At 39.3% G+C, this 19,830-nt stretch overlaps 1 protein-coding gene across 1 annotated transcript in view; it reads left to right on the top strand.

The window, feature by feature from the left end:
* The window catches only part of PTPN3 (protein tyrosine phosphatase non-receptor type 3), a 651,525-nt gene extending 631,929 nt beyond the window's left edge, over positions 1-19,596 (top strand). Inside the window, exon 28 of the mRNA XM_053714599.1 lies at positions 17,534-19,596. Within this exon, the coding sequence (XP_053570574.1) occupies positions 17,534-17,611 (78 nt within the window). The 3' untranslated portion in view covers positions 17,612-19,596. The remainder of the gene's footprint in view (positions 1-17,533) is intronic.
* The last annotated feature ends 234 nt before the right edge of the window (positions 19,597-19,830 follow it).

Consider the following 19,830-nt stretch of genomic DNA (forward strand, 5'->3'; position numbering starts at 1 on the left):
ATGTACAAAGAAGACCAAGTCGCAGCCTTGTCTACAGAGGCCTCATTCTTGAAGAAGAAAAAACAGCCCTAGTGGAATGAGCTGTGATTTTCTCAGGGGGCTGCTGTCCAGCAGACTCATATGCCAAACGAATAATACTTCTCAACCAAAAAGAAAGAGAAATGGCAGTGGCTTTCTGACCCTTGCGTTTCCCAGAAAAACACACAAACAATGCTGAAGACTGGCGAAAATCCTTAGTCGCCTGCAAATACAATTTTAGAGCCCGCACAACATCAAGGTTGTGTAACAAACGTTCCTTATGAGAAGAAGGATTAGGAGAGAAGGAACCAACATTTCCTGATTAATATTTCTGTCCGAAACAACCTTAGGAAGAAAACCAAACCTGGTACGAAGAACTGCCTTATCTGCATGAAATATGAGATAAGGAGAATCACACTGCAAAGCTGAGAGTTCCAAAACCATCCGAGTAGAAGAGATAGCAGTAAGAAACAAAACCTTCCAAGATAACAACTTAATATCTATGGAATGCATTGGCTCAGACGGGTCCTGTTGCAAAACTTTAAGAACAAGGTTAAAGGGACACTCAATTAAAATTAAACTTTCATTATTCAGATAGAGCATGTCATTTTAAACAACTTTTCAATTTACTTCCATTAACTAAATGTGCACAGTCTTTTTATATTTAAACTTTTTCAGTCACCAGCTCCTACTGAGCATGTGCAAGAATAAGTGTGTATGCATTTGTGAATGGCTGATGGCTGTCACATGGTACGTGTATGCATTTGTGATTGGCTGATGGCTGTCACATGGTACAGGGGGAGTGGAAAAAGACATAACTTTTAAAATTGTCAGAAAAAAATCTACTACTCATTTGAAGTTCAGACTAAGTGCTATTGCATTGTCTTGTTATCTTGCATTTGTTGATTATGCAAATCTACTGTGTTGACTGGTCCTTTAAGACTCCAAGGTGGAGCAACAGATTTAAACACTGGCCTGATTCTAACCAAGGCCTGACAAAAGGATTGCACATCTGGCACGTCCGCCAGACGCTTATGCAGCAAAAAAGGCAATGCAGAAATCTGACCCTTCAGAGAACTGACTGACAAAACCTTTCTCCAGACCTTCCTGTAGAAAGGACAACATTCCAAGAATCCTGACTTTACTCCAAGAGTAGCCCTAGGATGCACACCAATAAAGATATTTACGCCATATCTTATGGAAAATCATTCTCGTAACAGGGTTGCAAGTCTGAACCATGGTCTCAATGAACAACTCAGAAACCACGCTTAGACAGAACTAAGCGTTCAATCTCCATGCAGTGCACATCAGAGAAAATGAAATTTGGATAAAGGAAGTTACCCTGAAGTAGAAGGCCCTTCCTCAGAGACATATTCCAAGGTGGGAGAGACAACCTCTCCACTAGGTCCGCATACCAGAACCTGCAAGACCACACAGAGGCTAATAGATCACTGATACTCTCTCCTGATTGATACGTGCAAAGACATGTGGAAAGGAGAGAAAAACGGAGGAAACAGGTAAGCCAGCATGAAAACCCAAGGGATCTTCAGAGCATCTAACAGAATGGCCTGTGGATCCCTTGACTTGAACCGTACATTAGAAGCTTGGCATTTTGCCAAGACGCCAACAGATCCAACTCCAGCATCCCCCATTTGAGGATTAAGCTGGAGAACACCACAGATGGAATTCCCACTCCCCGGGATGAAATATCTGTCAGTTCAGAAGTCCGATTCCCAATTGACCACCCCTGGAAAGTGGAAGACAGACAGTAAAAGTGAGATTCCGCCCACTGAACAATCCAAGTCACCTCCTACATGGCTAAAGAACTCAGAGTTCCTCCCTGGTGGTTGACATAAACCATTGAGGTGATTTGTCCGAATTGAACCAAGCTAAGGACACCTGAAGCCAAGTCACCCGAGCCTTTTAAATCACTCTCAACTCCAAGAGGAGAGCAAACACTTCTGAGTCCGTAATCCCTGCACCTTAAACAAAACCCAGACTGCTTCCCAGAGCAGCAGGTTGGCGTCCATAGTCACATCACCCAGGAATGTGTCAAAGAGCACGCGCCCTGAGACAGATACTCCTGGAAAAACCATTACGGGATAGAGGCTCTCGTCGACTGATCTGGAGCTATCCTCTTGAGCCAGATCCGAACGTTCTCTATTTTATTGAAAAAAGCAAAAGTAATGATGTCCATGGTAATCAGACCAATCCCTTCCATACATTGAATCACTTAAAAGTGAAGAAAATTTACTGCAGCTAGGTGCAAACTCCCAACCCTCTGGTTGCAAGATGACTAAACTATCTACCGGACCACTAGAACTTGCTGCTGGTCAAACAATAGACTGCAGAGAGAGGAAAAGGAACAAATCCTTGATTATCTGACCTCTGTTAGAAATCTTCTCCTAGATAGAAAATCTATTAAGGTCCAGATTAATTTCCCTTCCATGGGAAAAAAGATTGCACAAGATCTATTGAAAGAGAGTTTGCTTGAAGGAAAGGTGACACCTAAACCTATCTATTGTCCAGGAAGGAACCCTCGCAGTATCTCAAGACTTAGTCTCTTTAGGATGGTGAAACTCAGAAACCTGAGAAAAACCAGAATCATGGGAACAATAAATACACATCCTTCAGGTCTATGTTCGTTATGAACAGACCCCTTGAACCAAAGTAGAATGGATACTACTGTGAAGGTCAGAACCTGAGAAACTCAAGGTAAATACCTAGACCCCGTTCCAAAACTGGCCCTGAACCCAGTTCAAGGAATACCTCTCATCCTACCTGGATTGTAGATACTCTAGAAGCAAAAATCTGCCCCTGGGAGGAAATCTTAGATTCATCTAAGTTTGGTTGGATTCCAACAAACAAGACTGACCCAGCAGAAAGAGGAAAAGGAGAACATTTCTTTAGTCTTACTCTCTTGACGAGTGGAAGAAAAAACTTATTTCACCCGTAAAGTCAGAGGATAATTCTGCTAGACCAAGTTCACACAAGGTCTCATCCTTGAAAGGAACCCCAGAAGTGTGGATTTGGAGGCAACATAAAATATTGAATCTGCAACTGCAGAACTATAAAGCCTAGGCTGTACTACTAAGCCCCAGGTAGGCTTCTCAGCTGCCCATTATTCCAGCCACAATGCCCGGCGGGCTAGCCCAGCAAGTCTTATAAGACAGGGCATTGCTCAAAATGAACAATTTACCTTTTTAAATGGGCATCCAGCGCTAGCAGCTGGATTCAAACCATCAACCTCTGAGTTGCAAAGCCACAGAGATAACCACCAGGCTACATTAGCTTGCATCCCACTTCTTATCTATGGGTCCGTAAAGGAACAACTATCCTCCATAGGGATCTAAATTTTCTGAACCATAGTAGAAAAGCTCTCGTCTACTAGGGTAACGTGCAGTAAAATGGAGTCGGTGACAGGAAGATCCTGTAAAGGACAGGAGACGGGGAGAAAGGTATTCCTAGAGTCTCCTATTCCTGTGAAAATATCCAAGGCAGGTCTAGAGAAACTTCCTAGAAAGGAACAACCTAGAATTAAAAATGTTCACAAAACTTTCAAAGGTTGACAACGACAGAGTTATTCATGTCGTCCAAGTAGCCAAAACCTCCTTTAACAGTACACAAGGTGTGCAAGCATACATCTGAAAGAGACCACTTCAGCATCAGATGAAGGAATTATACTGTCCGAATATGAGATTTTACCCACAGATGCTACCGACGAATTCTCCTCACCAGACTTAGGAGAGAGAGTAACCTGTGTAGCAGAATGAGGAGCCAAAAACTTACTATCTGAATCTTCAAATGTCCTCTTGCGTTTTCCCTGTAGGATAGGAAAAACAGATAAAACCGCAGATACCGCAGAGGATACCAGAGTTGTAAAATCTGCCAGCAAATACACTCTTCCAAGAGTTTGAGAGGAACCGCAGGGCACGGCATGTGATGCCAATAAAGACTTGGGACGTTAAAGGAGAAAGCTGTGGCATTGCCTAAACAGCATCAACCTAAGAGACATAGGGTACAGCGGGCAAAAACTTATCTCTACCTGAGAACGTTAGCTAGTTAATCAGCACAAAATAGCATATAGCCAACAACTTGTGCTTCTCAATGAAAATAAGTTCTTAACGCAGAATGTAATAACTTTATTTCTTTTACAAAGATATGACGAGTCCACGGATTTCATCCTTACCTGTGGGATATTAACCTCCTGCTAACAGGAAGTGGCAAAGAGCACCACAGCAGAGCTGTATATATAGCCCCTCCCTTCCCCTCCACCCTCAGTCATTCTCTTTGCCTGTGTTATACTAGGAAGTGAGGTTTTAGTTTTAGTTTCTTCAATCAAGAAGTTTTTTATTTTAAATGGTACCGGTATGTACTATTTTCCTCAGGGGGTTATGGAAGAAGATTTCTGCCCTGAGGTTGATGATCTTAGCAGCTGTAACTAAGGTCCACGCTGGTTTCCACAAGACTTCTGAAGGTAACACATGAGACATCTTCAGTGTGGAGATCGGTTTCATGCTACAAGCAGCATTAAGGTATGTGCAGCCTTTTATTTCTGAGGAGACTTGATATATCAGAATGGCTGGCATTTATTTCCCTGTATGCGGAATGGGGTAAACAGTAGACCTGTTATACAGAGGGGTGCTACTGGAGTCCCTTGATTTTTATTTTGTTGCAAGTTGACATTATAAGGGCAGACACTATGGGAGAGGCACAAAGAAAAACGGTTTATAGAGTTTTTATTTTTGCATGTAACCAGTGCTTACTGGGATGTATTTTGGGGTGTATATTGTTTTACCTTAGCTTGTGTTTGGGCCTACTCCGGCATCGGCCTTAAGGGGCGGGCTTGTTTTCGCACGCTCAGATGCGCACTTCCTTCTCTCTAGGCTGCAGCAAGCAGTAACTCTGGTTGCTCCTGGACAGTGTATCTCTGGTCCGGAGGGTTGGCAAGTCGTTTTGACGTACCCTGGGGGCAGGGGGTATTTTTGGTGTAAACTGACATTTTGATTATCTAAGTTACTTTAGAGCCTTATTTCTCCCTTTATTACTGGGGTGCAGTAATTTTTGGATAAACCAACGAGTTTAAGTTAAATTTTGAAACAATTTAACGTTATTTAGGCAGTTTTGGAAAATTAGAGGGTCTTCTAAAGAAATTATTTATTAATCAGGGTTTTCTTTTACAAACTACGGCTTGCATTGTTCCAGTAACCACTGCAGCAGCTTTTTGGTTTGAGGCTCTGGAAGAGTCTCTTAAGGTTGAGACCCCCGTTAGATGATATTTTGGATAGAATTAAGGCTGTCAAGCTAGCCAATTCTTTTATTACTGATGCCGCTTTTCAAATTGCTAAATTAGCGGCGAAAAATGCAGGTTTTGCTATTCTAGCGCATAGAGCGTTGTGGCTTAAATCTTGGTCTGCTGATGTGTCATCAAAAACTAAGCTTTTAGCTATCCCATTTAAAGGAAAGACCCTTTTTTGGGCCGGAATTGAAGGAAATCATTTTTGACATTATAGGAGGTAAAGGCCATGCCCTACCTCAGGATAAGTCTGTTAAGATGAGGGGTAAACAAAATAATTTTTGTTCCTTTCGGAACTTTAAATGGGATCCTCCACTTCCTCTACTTCCACTAAGCAGGAAGGGAACTTGACCTAATCTAAGTCAGTCTGGAGACCCAACCAGAACTGGAATAAAGGAAAACAATCCAAGAAGCCCACTGCTGCTACTAAGACAGCATGAAGGGGCGGCCCCCGATCCGGGACCGGATCTAATAGGGGGCAGACTCTTTTTCTTTGCCCAGGCTTGGGCAAGAGATGTTCAGGACTCCTGGGCACTAGAAATAGTGACCCACGGTTATCAATTGGAATTCAAGGACTTTCTCCCAAGAGGGAGATTTCATCTTTCAAGATTATCTGCAGACCAGATAAAAAGAGAGGCGTTCTTACGCTGTGTAAAAGACCTTTTTTACCATGGAAGTAATTTGTCCCATTCCAAAATTGGAACAGGGACAGGGGTTTTACTCAAATCTATTTGTGTTTCCCAAAAAAGAGGGAACTTTCAGACCCATCTTAGACCTCAAGTGTCTAAACAAGTTTCTCAGAGTCCCATCGTTCAAGATGGAGACTATATGATCAATCTTTCCTATGATCCAGGAGGGTCAATATATGACTACCCTGGACTTGAAGGATGCTTACCTTCATATCCCTATCCACAAGGATCATCATCAGTTTATAAGGTTTGCCTTCCTGGACAAACATTATCAGTTTGTGGCTCTTCCTTTTGGGTTGGCCACAGCACCCAGAATCTTCACAAAGGTTCTAGGGTCTCTTTTGGCGGTTCAATGACTGCGAGGCATAGCAGTGGCGCCTTATCTGGTAATGGTAGCGGCAATGGACATCATTCCGTTTGCTCGCTTTAATCTCAGACCGCTGCAGTTGTGCATGCTTGGACAGTGGAATGGGGATTATGCAGATTTATCTCTTCTGATAAATCTAGATCAAGAAACCAGAGACTCTCTTCTTTGGTGGTTGTCGCTGGATCATCTGTCCCAGGAGACTTGTTTCCGCAGACCCTCGTGGGTGATAGTGACAACGGATGCCAGCCTACTGGGCTGGGGGGCAGTCTGGAATTCCCTGAAGGCTCAGGGTGTTTGGACTCAGGTGGAGTCTCTACTTCCGATCAATATTCTGGAACTGAGAGCAATTTTCAATGTGCTTCAGGCGTGGCCTCAGTTGGCTTCGGCCAAATTCATCAGATTCCAGTCGGACAACATCACGACTGTGGCATATATCAATCATCAGTGGGGGTACAAGGAGTTCCTTAGCGATGATAGAAGTATCCAAGATAATCCGATGGGTGGAGGCCCACTCTTGTTATCTGTCAGCAATCTACATCCCAGGAGTTGAGAACTGGGAAGTCGACAGACTTTTCATCCGGGGGAGTGGGAACTCCACCCGGAGGTGTTTGCCAAACTGATTTTCCGATGGGGCAGATCTGATGGCATCTCGACAGAATGCCAAGCTTCCAAGATACGGATCCAGGTTGAGGAATCCTCAGGCCGAACTGATAGATGCCTTGGCTGTGCCTTGGTCGTTCAGCCTAGCTTATGTGTTTCCACTGTTTCCTCTCCTTCCACGCGTGATTTCTCGAATCAAACAGGAGAGAGCTTCAGTGATCCTGATAGCGCCTGCGTGGCCACGCAGGACTTGGTATGCGGATCTAGCGGACATGTCTTCTCTGCCACCGTGGAAACTTCCTTTGAGACAGGACCTTCTCATTCAAGGTCCTTTCCAACATCCAAATCTAATTTCTCTGCAGCTGACTGCGTGGAGACTGAACGCTTGATTTTATCAAAGCGAGGATTCTCTGATTCGGTCATCAATACTTTGATACAGGCTAGAAAGCATGTCACTTGAAAAATCTATCGTAAGATATGGCGTAAATATCTTTATTGGTGTGAATCCAAGGGTTACTCATGGAGTAAAAGTTAGGATTCCTAGGATTCTGTCTTTTCTTCAAGAAGGATTGGAGAAAGGGTTATCAGCAAGTTCCTTAAAGGGACAAATTTCTGCTTTGTCAATTCTGTTTCACAAACGTTTGGCAGATTTGCCAGATGTGCAATCTTTTTGTCAGGCTCTATCTAGAATTAAGCCTGTATGTAGACCCATTACTCCTCCCTGGAGTTTGATTTTAGTTCTTAGAGTTCTTCAAGGGGTTCCGTTTGAACCCATACATTCCATAGATATCAAATTGTTATCTTGGAAAGTTCTGTTTTTAGTTGCTATTTCTTCTGATCAAAGAGTTTCTGAGCTTTAAGCGCTACAGTGTGATTCTCCTTATCTCATTTTTCATTCTGATAAGGTGGTGTTACGTACCAAATCTAGATTCCTTCCTAAGGTTGTTTTAAATAAGAATATTAGTCAGGAAATTGTTGTTCCTTCCTTATGTCCTAACCCTTCTTCTAAGAAGGAGCGTATGTTGCATAATTTGGATGTGGTTCGTGCCTTAAAGTTTTACTTACAGGGGACTAAGGATTTACGTCAATCATCTTCATTATTCATTGTTTATTCTGGAAAGCGTAGGGGTGAGAAAGCTACGGCTACCTCTCTTTCTTTTTGGCTGAGAAGTATCATCCGCCTGGCATATGAGACTGCTGGATAGCAGCCTCCTGAAAGAATTACGGCTCATTCTACTAGGGCTGTGGCTTCCATATGGGCCTTTAAAAACGATGCATCTGTTGAACAGATTTGTAAGGCTGCGACTTGGTCATCCCTTCACACTTTTTCCAAATTTTACAAATTTGATACTTTTGCTTCTTCTGAGGTTTTTTTTTGGGAGAAAGGTTCTTCAAGCAGTGGTGCCTTCTGTTTAGGTTCCTGTCTTGTCCCTAGCTTTCATCCGTGTCCTTTTGCTTTGGTATTGGTATCCCACAAGTAAGGATGAAATCCGTGGACTCGTCATATCGTAAAAGAAATTAATTTATCAGGTAAGCATAAATTTACTTTTCATTATTAAAACATATGAAAACATTTTGGATCTCTAAAAGGGCTTTATTCAGAATGGAATGAGAACTTTATTTCATTATTAAAACTGAATCTCTGATAGGGCTTTCCTAACACTAAGCTGGAAAGAGCGAAAATATACAAACACCAGTCTAAACTGAAGAAGTGACATTATATCTTTTATTATATGTTGCCAAGGCAGGTCTCCTGAGCAGATAAATATTATAAAAAAGACGCCACTCTGCTACCCGACCACTACACTCTCCTGTGCAAACAAAGCGAAGGTGGAGAGTCGGGTCACGTGACCCGTCAACAAGGAATGTGCCGCATATTCTAGTGCATGCTTCTACTCCCATCCTAACAATTAACATCTGAGCAATTAGAGTAAGGCAGGCAACAGTAATAATACCGCCATCTCAATATGCAAAAGATACCCTCTCCGCTAGGCAATGAAACCAGAGGAGAGGTCACGTGTCCTGCTAAGGCAAACCAAGCCCAGAGAGAAAGCGCGCGCTTCTCTCTGCCCCACCATGAAAATGAAATGGCGTAATCCACTAAAGTTACCAGAGGATAGGGTAAAGCACAAATACAAAGCGCTTAGGATCTATCCCATTCCTGTAACTTAAATTCACAAAAAGTCAGTAGATCGCATAGCCCTAGCAGCACTATGATCTAAAGTTTTTCTGCTTTAAAACACTTGGGCACTGACCCAAATGAGCATAGCGTCAAACACAAATATGAACTTCTAACACGCTTATGCTAAGCTACAGCCGATAACAGATAAAATAGGTAAATACTTTTAAGGTTCCATTAAAAAGTAATAATCCCCGTCTCAGAAGTCACAAGATCAGTGCCTGCTCCCTGCCATAAAACATCCTTTGTAAAGGATTTGTGTCCCAATAAAGTGCAAAGAGCTATTAACCCCTTCAGTGCCAGCCTCCTAGCCCTAGAAGACAAAAAAGCACTTAACTGCACATCCAGCTGTCCGGCAGGAGGACAGCATACCCAGCATGAGAGGATGCCACTCCTCACAGAGACCTGTGTAGAAAAGAAAGGCCAGAGTAAACCTACCCTTGCTTTCTATGCCAGGGCAGCTAAATGTTAGGAAAACGCAGCAAGGCACACCTTACAAGTTCCTAACTGCTTTAAAGCCACCACTGCCCTACTGAAGAGACTGACGTGGAGTACAGCTAGACCCAGTTAAAGAAGGAAAGATCAGAGCAAACCTGCCCTTTCTTTCAAAATAACAAACTCTTGATAGAAGAAATCTATTCAGACAACAAAATGTCACCCCCTCCTTGCACCAAAGGCAAAGAGAATGACTGGAGATTGTGGGAAGGGAAGTGATACTTAAACAGCTTTGCTGTGGTGCTCTTTGCTGCCTCCTGCTAGCCAGGAGTGATATTCCTAACAGTAATTGATGATTCCGTGGACTCACCGTGTTTTAAAGGGACAGTCAAGTCCAAAAAAAACTTTCATGATTTAAATAGGGAATGTAATTTTAAACAACTTTCCAATTTACTTTTATGACCAATTTTGCTTTGTTTTCTTGGTATTCTTAGTTGAAAGCTAAACCTAGGAAGTTCATATGCTAATTTCTTAGACCTTGAAGACTTCCTCTAATCTGAATGCATTTTGACCACTAGAGGGCATTAGTTCATGTGTTTCATATAGATAACATTGAGCTCATGCACGTGATGTTACCCTAGAGTGAGCACTGATTGGCTAAAATGCAAGTCTGTCAAAAGAACTGAAATAAGGGGGCAGTTTGCAGAAGCTTAGATACAAGGTAATCACAGAGGTAAAAAGTTTATTTCTATAAAAGTGTTGGTTATGCAAAACTAGGGAATGGTTAATAAAGGGATTATCTTTCTTTTTAAACAACAAAAATTATGGTGTTGACTGTCCCTTTAAGAAAGATATTATTATTTATTTGTTGAAAAGGATACATAGGAAGGTAGCATGCACATATGAGAACACTTTATGGCAGGAAACACTGCTGTAATCTAACGCTCTTGCAAACATATAACATTTATACTTAAACAAAATGAAAGAGATAAGGGAAGAGAAGTAGGAATGGAGGTTTAAGGCACTATTCTCACTATAAAATATATACCTTTATTTAATAATCATTAAAAATTCCAGGCATATAGAATAATTAGATCCTTAGGCCAATAAGGGATATAGAGAAACATTTAAATAAAATGAATAATAATACTGCAGTTATGAGTGTTAAGGATTAACTCATCCCCAATTTGAACACTCCACTGCAGACGAGAATACACTACAAACATTCCCACTACTTAAATCAGAGATACGTCTTCCAAGTATACTCGGCCGATAATCAGGATACCTCGGCATCTGGCTGGAAACGTAAATGCGGCTTCCTGGCACTAATTAACACACATACAGATGCTTTTCGGTCCGTAAACTGACCTTTTTCAATGTGGTGTTGAGTTTGCGATACCTGAATGCAAAATCCTTGCCTTCGCTATTTAAACTCTTAAGCCCTGCACCTACTTTGGAGCATCATTGCTCCTGTCAACCTATTGCAGCATTAGCTGCAGTACTCTTCCTCCATATTTTGATGTAAGAGTCATTGTTCTCAGTAATCTGGGTGTATGATATCTCCGCCCATTGGCGTCATTATAGGGGGAGTGTCGCTTGATTGCGTAGTCGTCTGTAACTAATGCTACTATGTCCTATCCACCATAACATAACATTGTTATAAAACTGCTGCCATACATTGCTCCTGAACATACCTACCTGCATTTTAACAAACAATACCAAGAGAACAAAGTAAATAAAGTAGATAACAAAAATAAATTGGAACATTTTATGACATTTTATACTCTGGATCATGAAAGAAAAATCTAATGTCCCTTTAAGTATTCGTGTTTGAGTATACAGTAAGAGATAAGATGTGTATGTGTGTGTAGGTATATATTGTATATATAAATGTGTATGTGTGTGTATATATATATATATATATATATATATATATATAAACACGAAAAGGGGACTGTACTCCAAAACCGGACCAGGTACACACCCCATGACCCAGCAACATGCCATCCCTGGGTGCTAAATAGCACTCACAAAAAGCTGTGCCATCACCAGAGCCATAGGCAGTTAACCCCAGACAGGAGTGGGTGCAAGAACCATGGGGGATTACAAAACAAATACAACACATAAAGGAATCCCAGCACTCACCAGCTAGCTCAAGCTAAGATTTAAAATGGAAAGGTTAGTCACCACATCTGGCCAAATGGGACAAGCTCAGGCACCACCTCACTGTCCTTTCCAACACCTGAGTCCCTAACACAGCCACACAATGCAGGCTCTCAAAGCCAGACAAACTGGGAACAAGGGAGGGGTGCACAGGTATATGTAATCACCCAGCAACATACAAAACACGGAAAGGGGACTGCACTCCAAAACTGGACCAGGTACACATCCCATGACCCAGCAACATGCCAGCCCTGGGTGCTAAATAGCACTCACAAAAAGCTGTGCCGTCACCAGAGTCATAGGCAGTTAACCCCAGACAGGAGTGGGTACAAGAACCATGGAGGATTACAAAACAAATACAACACATAAAGGCAACCCAGCACTCACCAGCTTGCTCACAGCTAAGATTTAAAATGGAAAGGTTAGTCACTGCATCTGTATTTGTTTTCTAATCCCCATGGTTCTTGCACCCACTGCACAATAACCGTCACCAATAACATCCTTCATTCATCTATATACAGAAAACCCACAGACAGGTACAGCTACCTCCACAATTCCAGCTTCCATCCCAATCGCACCAAACAAGGTATCATCTACAGCCAAGCTATCCGATATAACCGCATTTGCTCTGACACAAAAGACAGAGATCAGCACCTGAGTACACTGTCAGTTATTTAGGCAAAAGGGCTACTAGGAAAGGACAATATCTAAAAAAAAATCAAATCTGCCCTAAAAACACCACGGGAAAGGCTCCTACAATACAAATAAAAGGAAAACAAAACAAGAACCCATCTAGTAGTCACTTACAACCCTACTCTGGAAGGAGTACGCAAAATTATTAAAGAGCTGCAACCACTAATTTCAGAGGACCCCACACTCAAAAAAAATATTTCCTGAACCCCCCATACTAGCATTCAAACAACCGCCTAACCTGAGACAGAGATTGGTCCGCAGCAAATTAACCACAGAACAGAAGCTTACACAGAATGGCACTGCACGATGCAACAAATCACTCTGTAAACTGTGTCAACATATATGTGACAGCAACACAGCCAGACACAACGCGTCCTATAATAAAAGGATCCTATTCGTGCTCATCTGCTAATGTGGTGTACATGATACAGTGTACAGCGTGTGACAGAGGTTGCTACATTGGAGAAACTGGCCTAAAGCTGCATCTCAGAATGAATCTACACAGACACTCGATCAAAAACCACAAGGAAAATGAATATTGTACCCATGTTGATCATCACTTCACCCAGACTGGTCACTCCATCCTTAACCTCAGGATTAAAATTCTTAAAGGGAATTTCAAAGACTCTCATGAACGAAAGACGTTTGAGATGAAAATGATCACACATTTCAATACCAGAAATGAAGGACTTAATGTAGACTCTGGCTTTCTCACACACTACCATAACTTTCTATAATCTCTCATCTTATTGTCATATATTGGTTTATTTTTCCTTTTGTTTTTCCTCTCATCTTGCCTATTTACTCTCCTCTGTTTATTTATTCTTTCTGGCTATTCTCAGCTATTTTCTCCTTCAGACACATTCTCTGCTTTTTATGACACCCCTCTCACCCCCCTCCCTCCCTTCCATTTGTTGTATGTGATGTGTATCTATATCAGATTGATCAGTATTGCTTCAGACCTGAGGAAGAGAGGAAAACTCTTGAAAGCTTGTCTTTGAAATATGATGTTAGTCCAATAAAAAAGGTATCACTGCATACTTTGTTTTTTGAGCATCTTATCTACTGGACTAACACGGCTACTCCAATCTTCACTATATATATATATATATATATATATATATATATATATATATATATATATATATATATATATATATATATATATATATATGTATATATATGTATATGTATATGTTATGGGTAAAGTCAGATATTGGGTAATCCTAGGCTTACCTGGGAAAAATGGAAATTACCCAAGTGGCTGTGAGTAAAGCCTGATGTGAGATCATAATCCCCTCATAGTGCATGCGCTTCATCGAGTCACTGCATCAAACACATATATATATATATATATATATATATATATATATATATATATATATATATATATATATATATATATATATATATACAGGGAGTGCAGAATTATTAGGCAAGTTGTATTTTTGAGGATTAATTTTATCATTGAACAACAACCATGTTCTCAATGAACCCAAAAAAACTCATTAATATCAAAGCTGAATAGTTTTGGAAGTAGTTTTTAGTTTGTTTTTAGTTATAGCTATTTTAGGGGGATATGTGTGTGTGCAGGTGACTATTACTGTGCATAATTATTAGGCAACTTAACAAAAAACAAATATATACCCATTTCAATTATTTATTTTTACTAGTGAAACCAATATAACATCTCAACATTCACAAATATAAATTTCTGACATTCAAAAACAAAACAAAAACAAATCAGTGACCAATATAGCCACCTTTCTTTGCAAGGACACTCAAAAGCCTGCTGTCCATGGATTCTGTCAGTGTTTTGATCTGTTCACCATCAACATTGCGTGCAGCAGCAACCACAGCCTCCCAGACACTGTTCAGAGAGGTGTACTGTTTTCCCTCCTTGTAAATCTCACATTTGATGATGGACCACAGGTTCTCAATGGGGTTCAGATCAGGTGAACAAGGAGGCCATGTCATTAGATTTTCTTCTTTTATACCCTTTCTTGCCAGCCACGCTGTGGAGTACTTGGACGCGTGTGATGGAGCATTGTCCTGCATGAAAATCATGTTTTTCTTGAAGGATGCAGACTTCTTCCTGTACCACTGCTTGAAGAAGGTGTCTTCCAGAAACTGGCAGTAGGACTGGGAGTTGAGCTTGACTCCATCCTCAACCCGAAAAGGCCCCACCTCCACCTTGCTAGCGTCTGAGTCGGACTGGAGCTCTCTGCCCTTTGCCAATCCAGCCACGGGCCCATCCATCTGGCCCATCAAGACTCACTCTCATTTCATCAGTCCATAAAACCTTAGACAAATCAGTCTTGAGATATTTCTTGGCCCAGTCTTGACGTTTCAGCTTGTGTGTCTTGTTCAGTGGTGGTCGTCTTTCAGCCTTTCTTACCTTGGCCATGTCTCTGAGTATTGCACACCTTGTGCTTTTGGGCACTCCAGTGATGTTGCAGCTTTGAAATATGGCCAAACTGGTGGCAAGTGGCATCTTGGCAGCTGCACGCTTGACTTTTCTCAGTTCATGGGCAGTTATTTTGCGCCTTGGTTTTTCCACACGCTTCTTGCGACCCTGTTGACTATTTTGAATGAAACGCTTGATTTTTCGATGATCACGCTTCAGAAGCTTTGCAATTTTAAGATTGCTGCATCCCTCTGCAAGATATCTCACTATTTTTGACTTTTCTGAGCCTGTCAAGTCCTTCTTTTGACCCATTTTGCCAAAGGAAAGGAAGTTGCCTAATAATTATGCACACCTGATATAGGGTGTTGATGTCATTAGACCACACCCCTTCTCATTACAGAGATGCACATCACCTAATATGCTTAATTGGTAGTAGGCTTTCGAGCCTATACAGCTTGGAGTAAGACAACATGCATAAAGAGGATGATGTGGTCAAAATACTCATTTGCCTAATAATTCTGCACTCCCTGTATATATATATATATATATACAGGGAGTGCAGAATTATTAGGCAAGTTGTATTTTTGAGGATTAATTTTATCATTGAACAACAACCATGTTCTCAATGAACCCAAAAAAACTCATTAATATCAAAGCTGAATAGTTTTGGAAGTAGTTTTTAGTTTGTTTTTAGTTATAGCTATTTTAGGGGGATATGTGTGTGTGCAGGTGACTATTACTGTGCATAATTATTAGGCAACTTAACAAAAAACAAATATATACCCATTTCAATTATTTATTTTTACTAGTGAAACCAATATAACATCTCAACATTCACAAATATAAATTTCTGACATTCAAAAACAAAACAAAAACAAATCAGTGACCAATATAGCCACCTTTCTTTGCAAGGACACTCAAAAGCCTGCTGTCCATGGATTCTGTCAGTGTTTTGATCTGTTCACCATCAACATTGCGTGCAGCAGCAACCACAGCCTCCCAGACACTGTTCAGAGAGGTGTACTGTTTTCCCTCCTTGTAAATCTCACATTTGATGATGGACCACAGGTTCTCAATGGGGTTCAGATCAGGTGAACAAGGAGGCCATGTCATTAGATTTTCTTCTTTTATACCCTTTCTTGCCAGCCACGCTGTGGAGTACTTGGACGCGTGTGATGGAGCATTGTCCTGCATGAAAATCATGTTTTTCTTGAAGGATGCAGACTTCTTCCTGTACCACTGCTTGAAGAAGGTGTCTTCCAGAAACTGGCAGTAGGACTGGGAGTTGAGCTTGACTCCATCCTCAACCCGAAAAGGCCCCACCTCCACCTTGCTAGCGTCTGAGTCGGACTGGAGCTCTCTGCCCTTTGCCAATCCAGCCACGGGCCCATCCATCTGGCCCATCAAGACTCACTCTCATTTCATCAGTCCATAAAACCTTAGACAAATCAGTCTTGAGATATTTCTTGGCCCAGTCTTGACGTTTCAGCTTGTGTGTCTTGTTCAGTGGTGGTCGTCTTTCAGCCTTTCTTACCTTGGCCATGTCTCTGAGTATTGCACACCTTGTGCTTTTGGGCACTCCAGTGATGTTGCAGCTTTGAAATATGGCCAAACTGGTGGCAAGTGGCATCTTGGCAGCTGCACGCTTGACTTTTCTCAGTTCATGGGCAGTTATTTTGCGCCTTGGTTTTTCCACACGCTTCTTGCGACCCTGTTGACTATTTTGAATGAAACGCTTGATTTTTCGATGATCACGCTTCAGAAGCTTTGCAATTTTAAGATTGCTGCATCCCTCTGCAAGATATCTCACTATTTTTGACTTTTCTGAGCCTGTCAAGTCCTTCTTTTGACCCATTTTGCCAAAGGAAAGGAAGTTGCCTAATAATTATGCACACCTGATATAGGGTGTTGATGTCATTAGACCACACCCCTTCTCATTACAGAGATGCACATCACCTAATATGCTTAATTGGTAGTAGGCTTTCGAGCCTATACAGCTTGGAGTAAGACAACATGCATAAAGAGGATGATGTGGTCAAAATACTCATTTGCCTAATAATTCTGCACTCCCTGTATATATATATATATATATATATATATATATATATATATATATATATATATATATATATATACGATGCACTGTAATTCCCCCATCTTCACTATCTTTTTTTTGCCTCCGACTGGGCGGGTTCAAATGTTCTTTTACCAGGGTAATTCTAGGATTACCCGGATATCTTACTTTACCTGTAACTCTACATATATATATATATATATATATATATATATATATTTATATATATATATATATATATATAGAGAGAGAGAGAGAAAGAGAAAGAGAGACAATGAGAGAGAGAGAGAGAGAGAGAGAGAGAGAGAGAGAATGAGAGAATAATGAGGTCTGCCCATTTGATTGGGCTTTGGTTTCAATTGACAAAACCAGCTATTTCTTAAAAGATTAATAAACATTAAGCAGTAATTTCCCATTCATTTAAAACTCTGTAGCTGGTATAATAAGTAAATGAAAACAAATTTGTGGCATGCAATTTTACAGTACACTGTCCCTTTCCATTTCTGGTAAAATGACTAAACACTATTGTTTTTTATTTTTGTTTAACCTTAAATCTGTCTAAAATAAAACTGCATGATCCAATTGACTTATTTGTGTTTTCTTGTTTTTCAGAGTCAGTACAAGTTTGTATGTGAAGCTATTCTTCGTGTTCATAAGGACGGCTTAGTTCGACCACTGCATTATAGTTAATGCCATTTATTTCTTGATCCTGAATGGGGTTCCACAAAGAGCAGTAAAATATTTGAAGTCCATGAAAGATGAGCACATTGGTGGCACTTTAACCTTCTGTAAAAAAATTTTTTTTAAAGTTTTGTACATAACATAATGTGTATATAATGGGTCATGTATTTGTGTCTAAAGAAGTGTATGATATAATTTTGCACATATTGTACACAGATGAATCAAAGGTACACAGTCAATTCCTTTTTTGCCTTATGTATGATTTTTGAGAAAATGTCATTTTCATGATTCTACATGTACTACAAATTTTTGAGAATATTCACTATATTTTTAGAATATATGTTCTATTAAGGAAAAATAACTAAGTTTGAAAGGTATACTTTAACCATTTCATGATACAGTATTTTTACACAATAATTACTGAGCACAGTGCCATATCTTTTAAGAAATAAGGTAATTGTAAAATCAGCATTTTTATCTTTTACCTTAGGAAATTCACTTGTACTATAAATATATAAATTGTGACATTTAGATTAAAAGTTATGAAATAATTATGCAATTTATTTTACATCTATATTTTGATGATTTTGTCATCCTTCCTGAGTTTGTATTGGAGTAATATAATGTGGATGTTAATTTAATGCCTTTCTTTTAATAACTTATTTTTTTATCATCTGTATTTTGACCCTGTGGTCATGTTTTCTGAGTCTCTATGCTGGCATTAATTAAAATTTTCACAAAGACAACGACCTAAAAATAAGCTAATACAATTTTTCAATACTCAAAATTTATACTTATTTTTAAGTATACTTAATTTCTGCTACTCACTTATTAATATTTCCCATATATATATTTTATAATGTCTGGGTTTTTTTAGCATTTAAATGGCAAAACAAATTATACCCTTGAAATATTTGTCATCATTTTTTATAGAACAAATTTTAATATTTGACTATTTAAATGTAATGTGAATATATAGATGTCATAAAAACATTTTACTGATCTTGGTTATCCCTAAATTTGAAGGGTATCATGGTTGTTAAAGTATTGAGGATCAATCTATAAAAAAATACTACAAGTAAAATAGTACTTAAGTATTTATTCCGCAATAAAAAGAAAACTCCAGCAGAATATTACTAACTGCCTTCACTGCCTTTGGTTTAGATACAATAACAATTTTTAAAATTCTTTAGAACAATTTATAAATTTTTAATATTTTTTTAGATTCTTCACAGCAATTTGGTAATTGGATACAAAAAAATCATTAGTGCAATGGAACAGATATATTTAACATTTCTTCAGCTTCCTCTTTTGTTCAAATAAAGTCCTTGATTACAGATTTCTTCATAACACTACATATAACAATTATAGTGCAAATAATTTGTTCTTAATTTTATTTCATTTTAGTTCTAGTGACTACTTCTATACTGACCTGTCCAAAGGGCCATATTTGACTATTTTATTTATTTGCATTAACTATATTGACATATATTAATTTGATTTCCCTAAATTACAAATTTTCTTGTTTTGAATTCAGTTTTCGAATACCCATCTGCACATTGTAAAATAATAAAACATGTAAGCCAACATTTCAGCTGGTTTAAAGACATAAATTCTGAGCAAACTAAAAGCTATTTTGTAATAATTTCTTGTTATGGCTGATGAAAATTACATTTAATATATTTTCTAAAAGATGTGTTTCCTTATATATATCAAAGAAAATCCATTTTGGTATTGTTTTTCCATAATACTGTTTTAACATCTGTTTTGTAACTGAAAACAGTTTGCTGAATTGTTATATGTATCTGATGGTATCATTACATCACAAGACAAATATTTATCGATGGAGATTGATAAGCCTTGTAGAGTACGGGAGTGTTGTTGAGTATTACATGGTATACACCTAGAATATATGTGAAATAGAGTTTCATCTGTATCCATGGTTTTATGATTTTACATCATTACAGATAATAAACATAATATATAGATTTTAATTTGTTGTAGATACACAGATGACTTTGGAAGGTTTTGCAAGCACATTACGTTAGAGACAACATTATATTTAAAGGAATAGTAAACCCATTTTTTTTTTCATGATTCAGATAGAGCATGCAATTTTAAGCAACTTTCTAATTGACTCATATTATCAATTTTCATACTCTTGGTATCTTTATTTGAAAAGCAGGAATATTAAGCTTTGGAGCCGGCCAATTTTTGGTTCAGCACCT

Source organism: Bombina bombina, chromosome 5, assembly GCF_027579735.1.
Source record: "Bombina bombina isolate aBomBom1 chromosome 5, aBomBom1.pri, whole genome shotgun sequence".
Taxonomy (NCBI): Eukaryota; Metazoa; Chordata; class Amphibia; order Anura; family Bombinatoridae; genus Bombina; species Bombina bombina.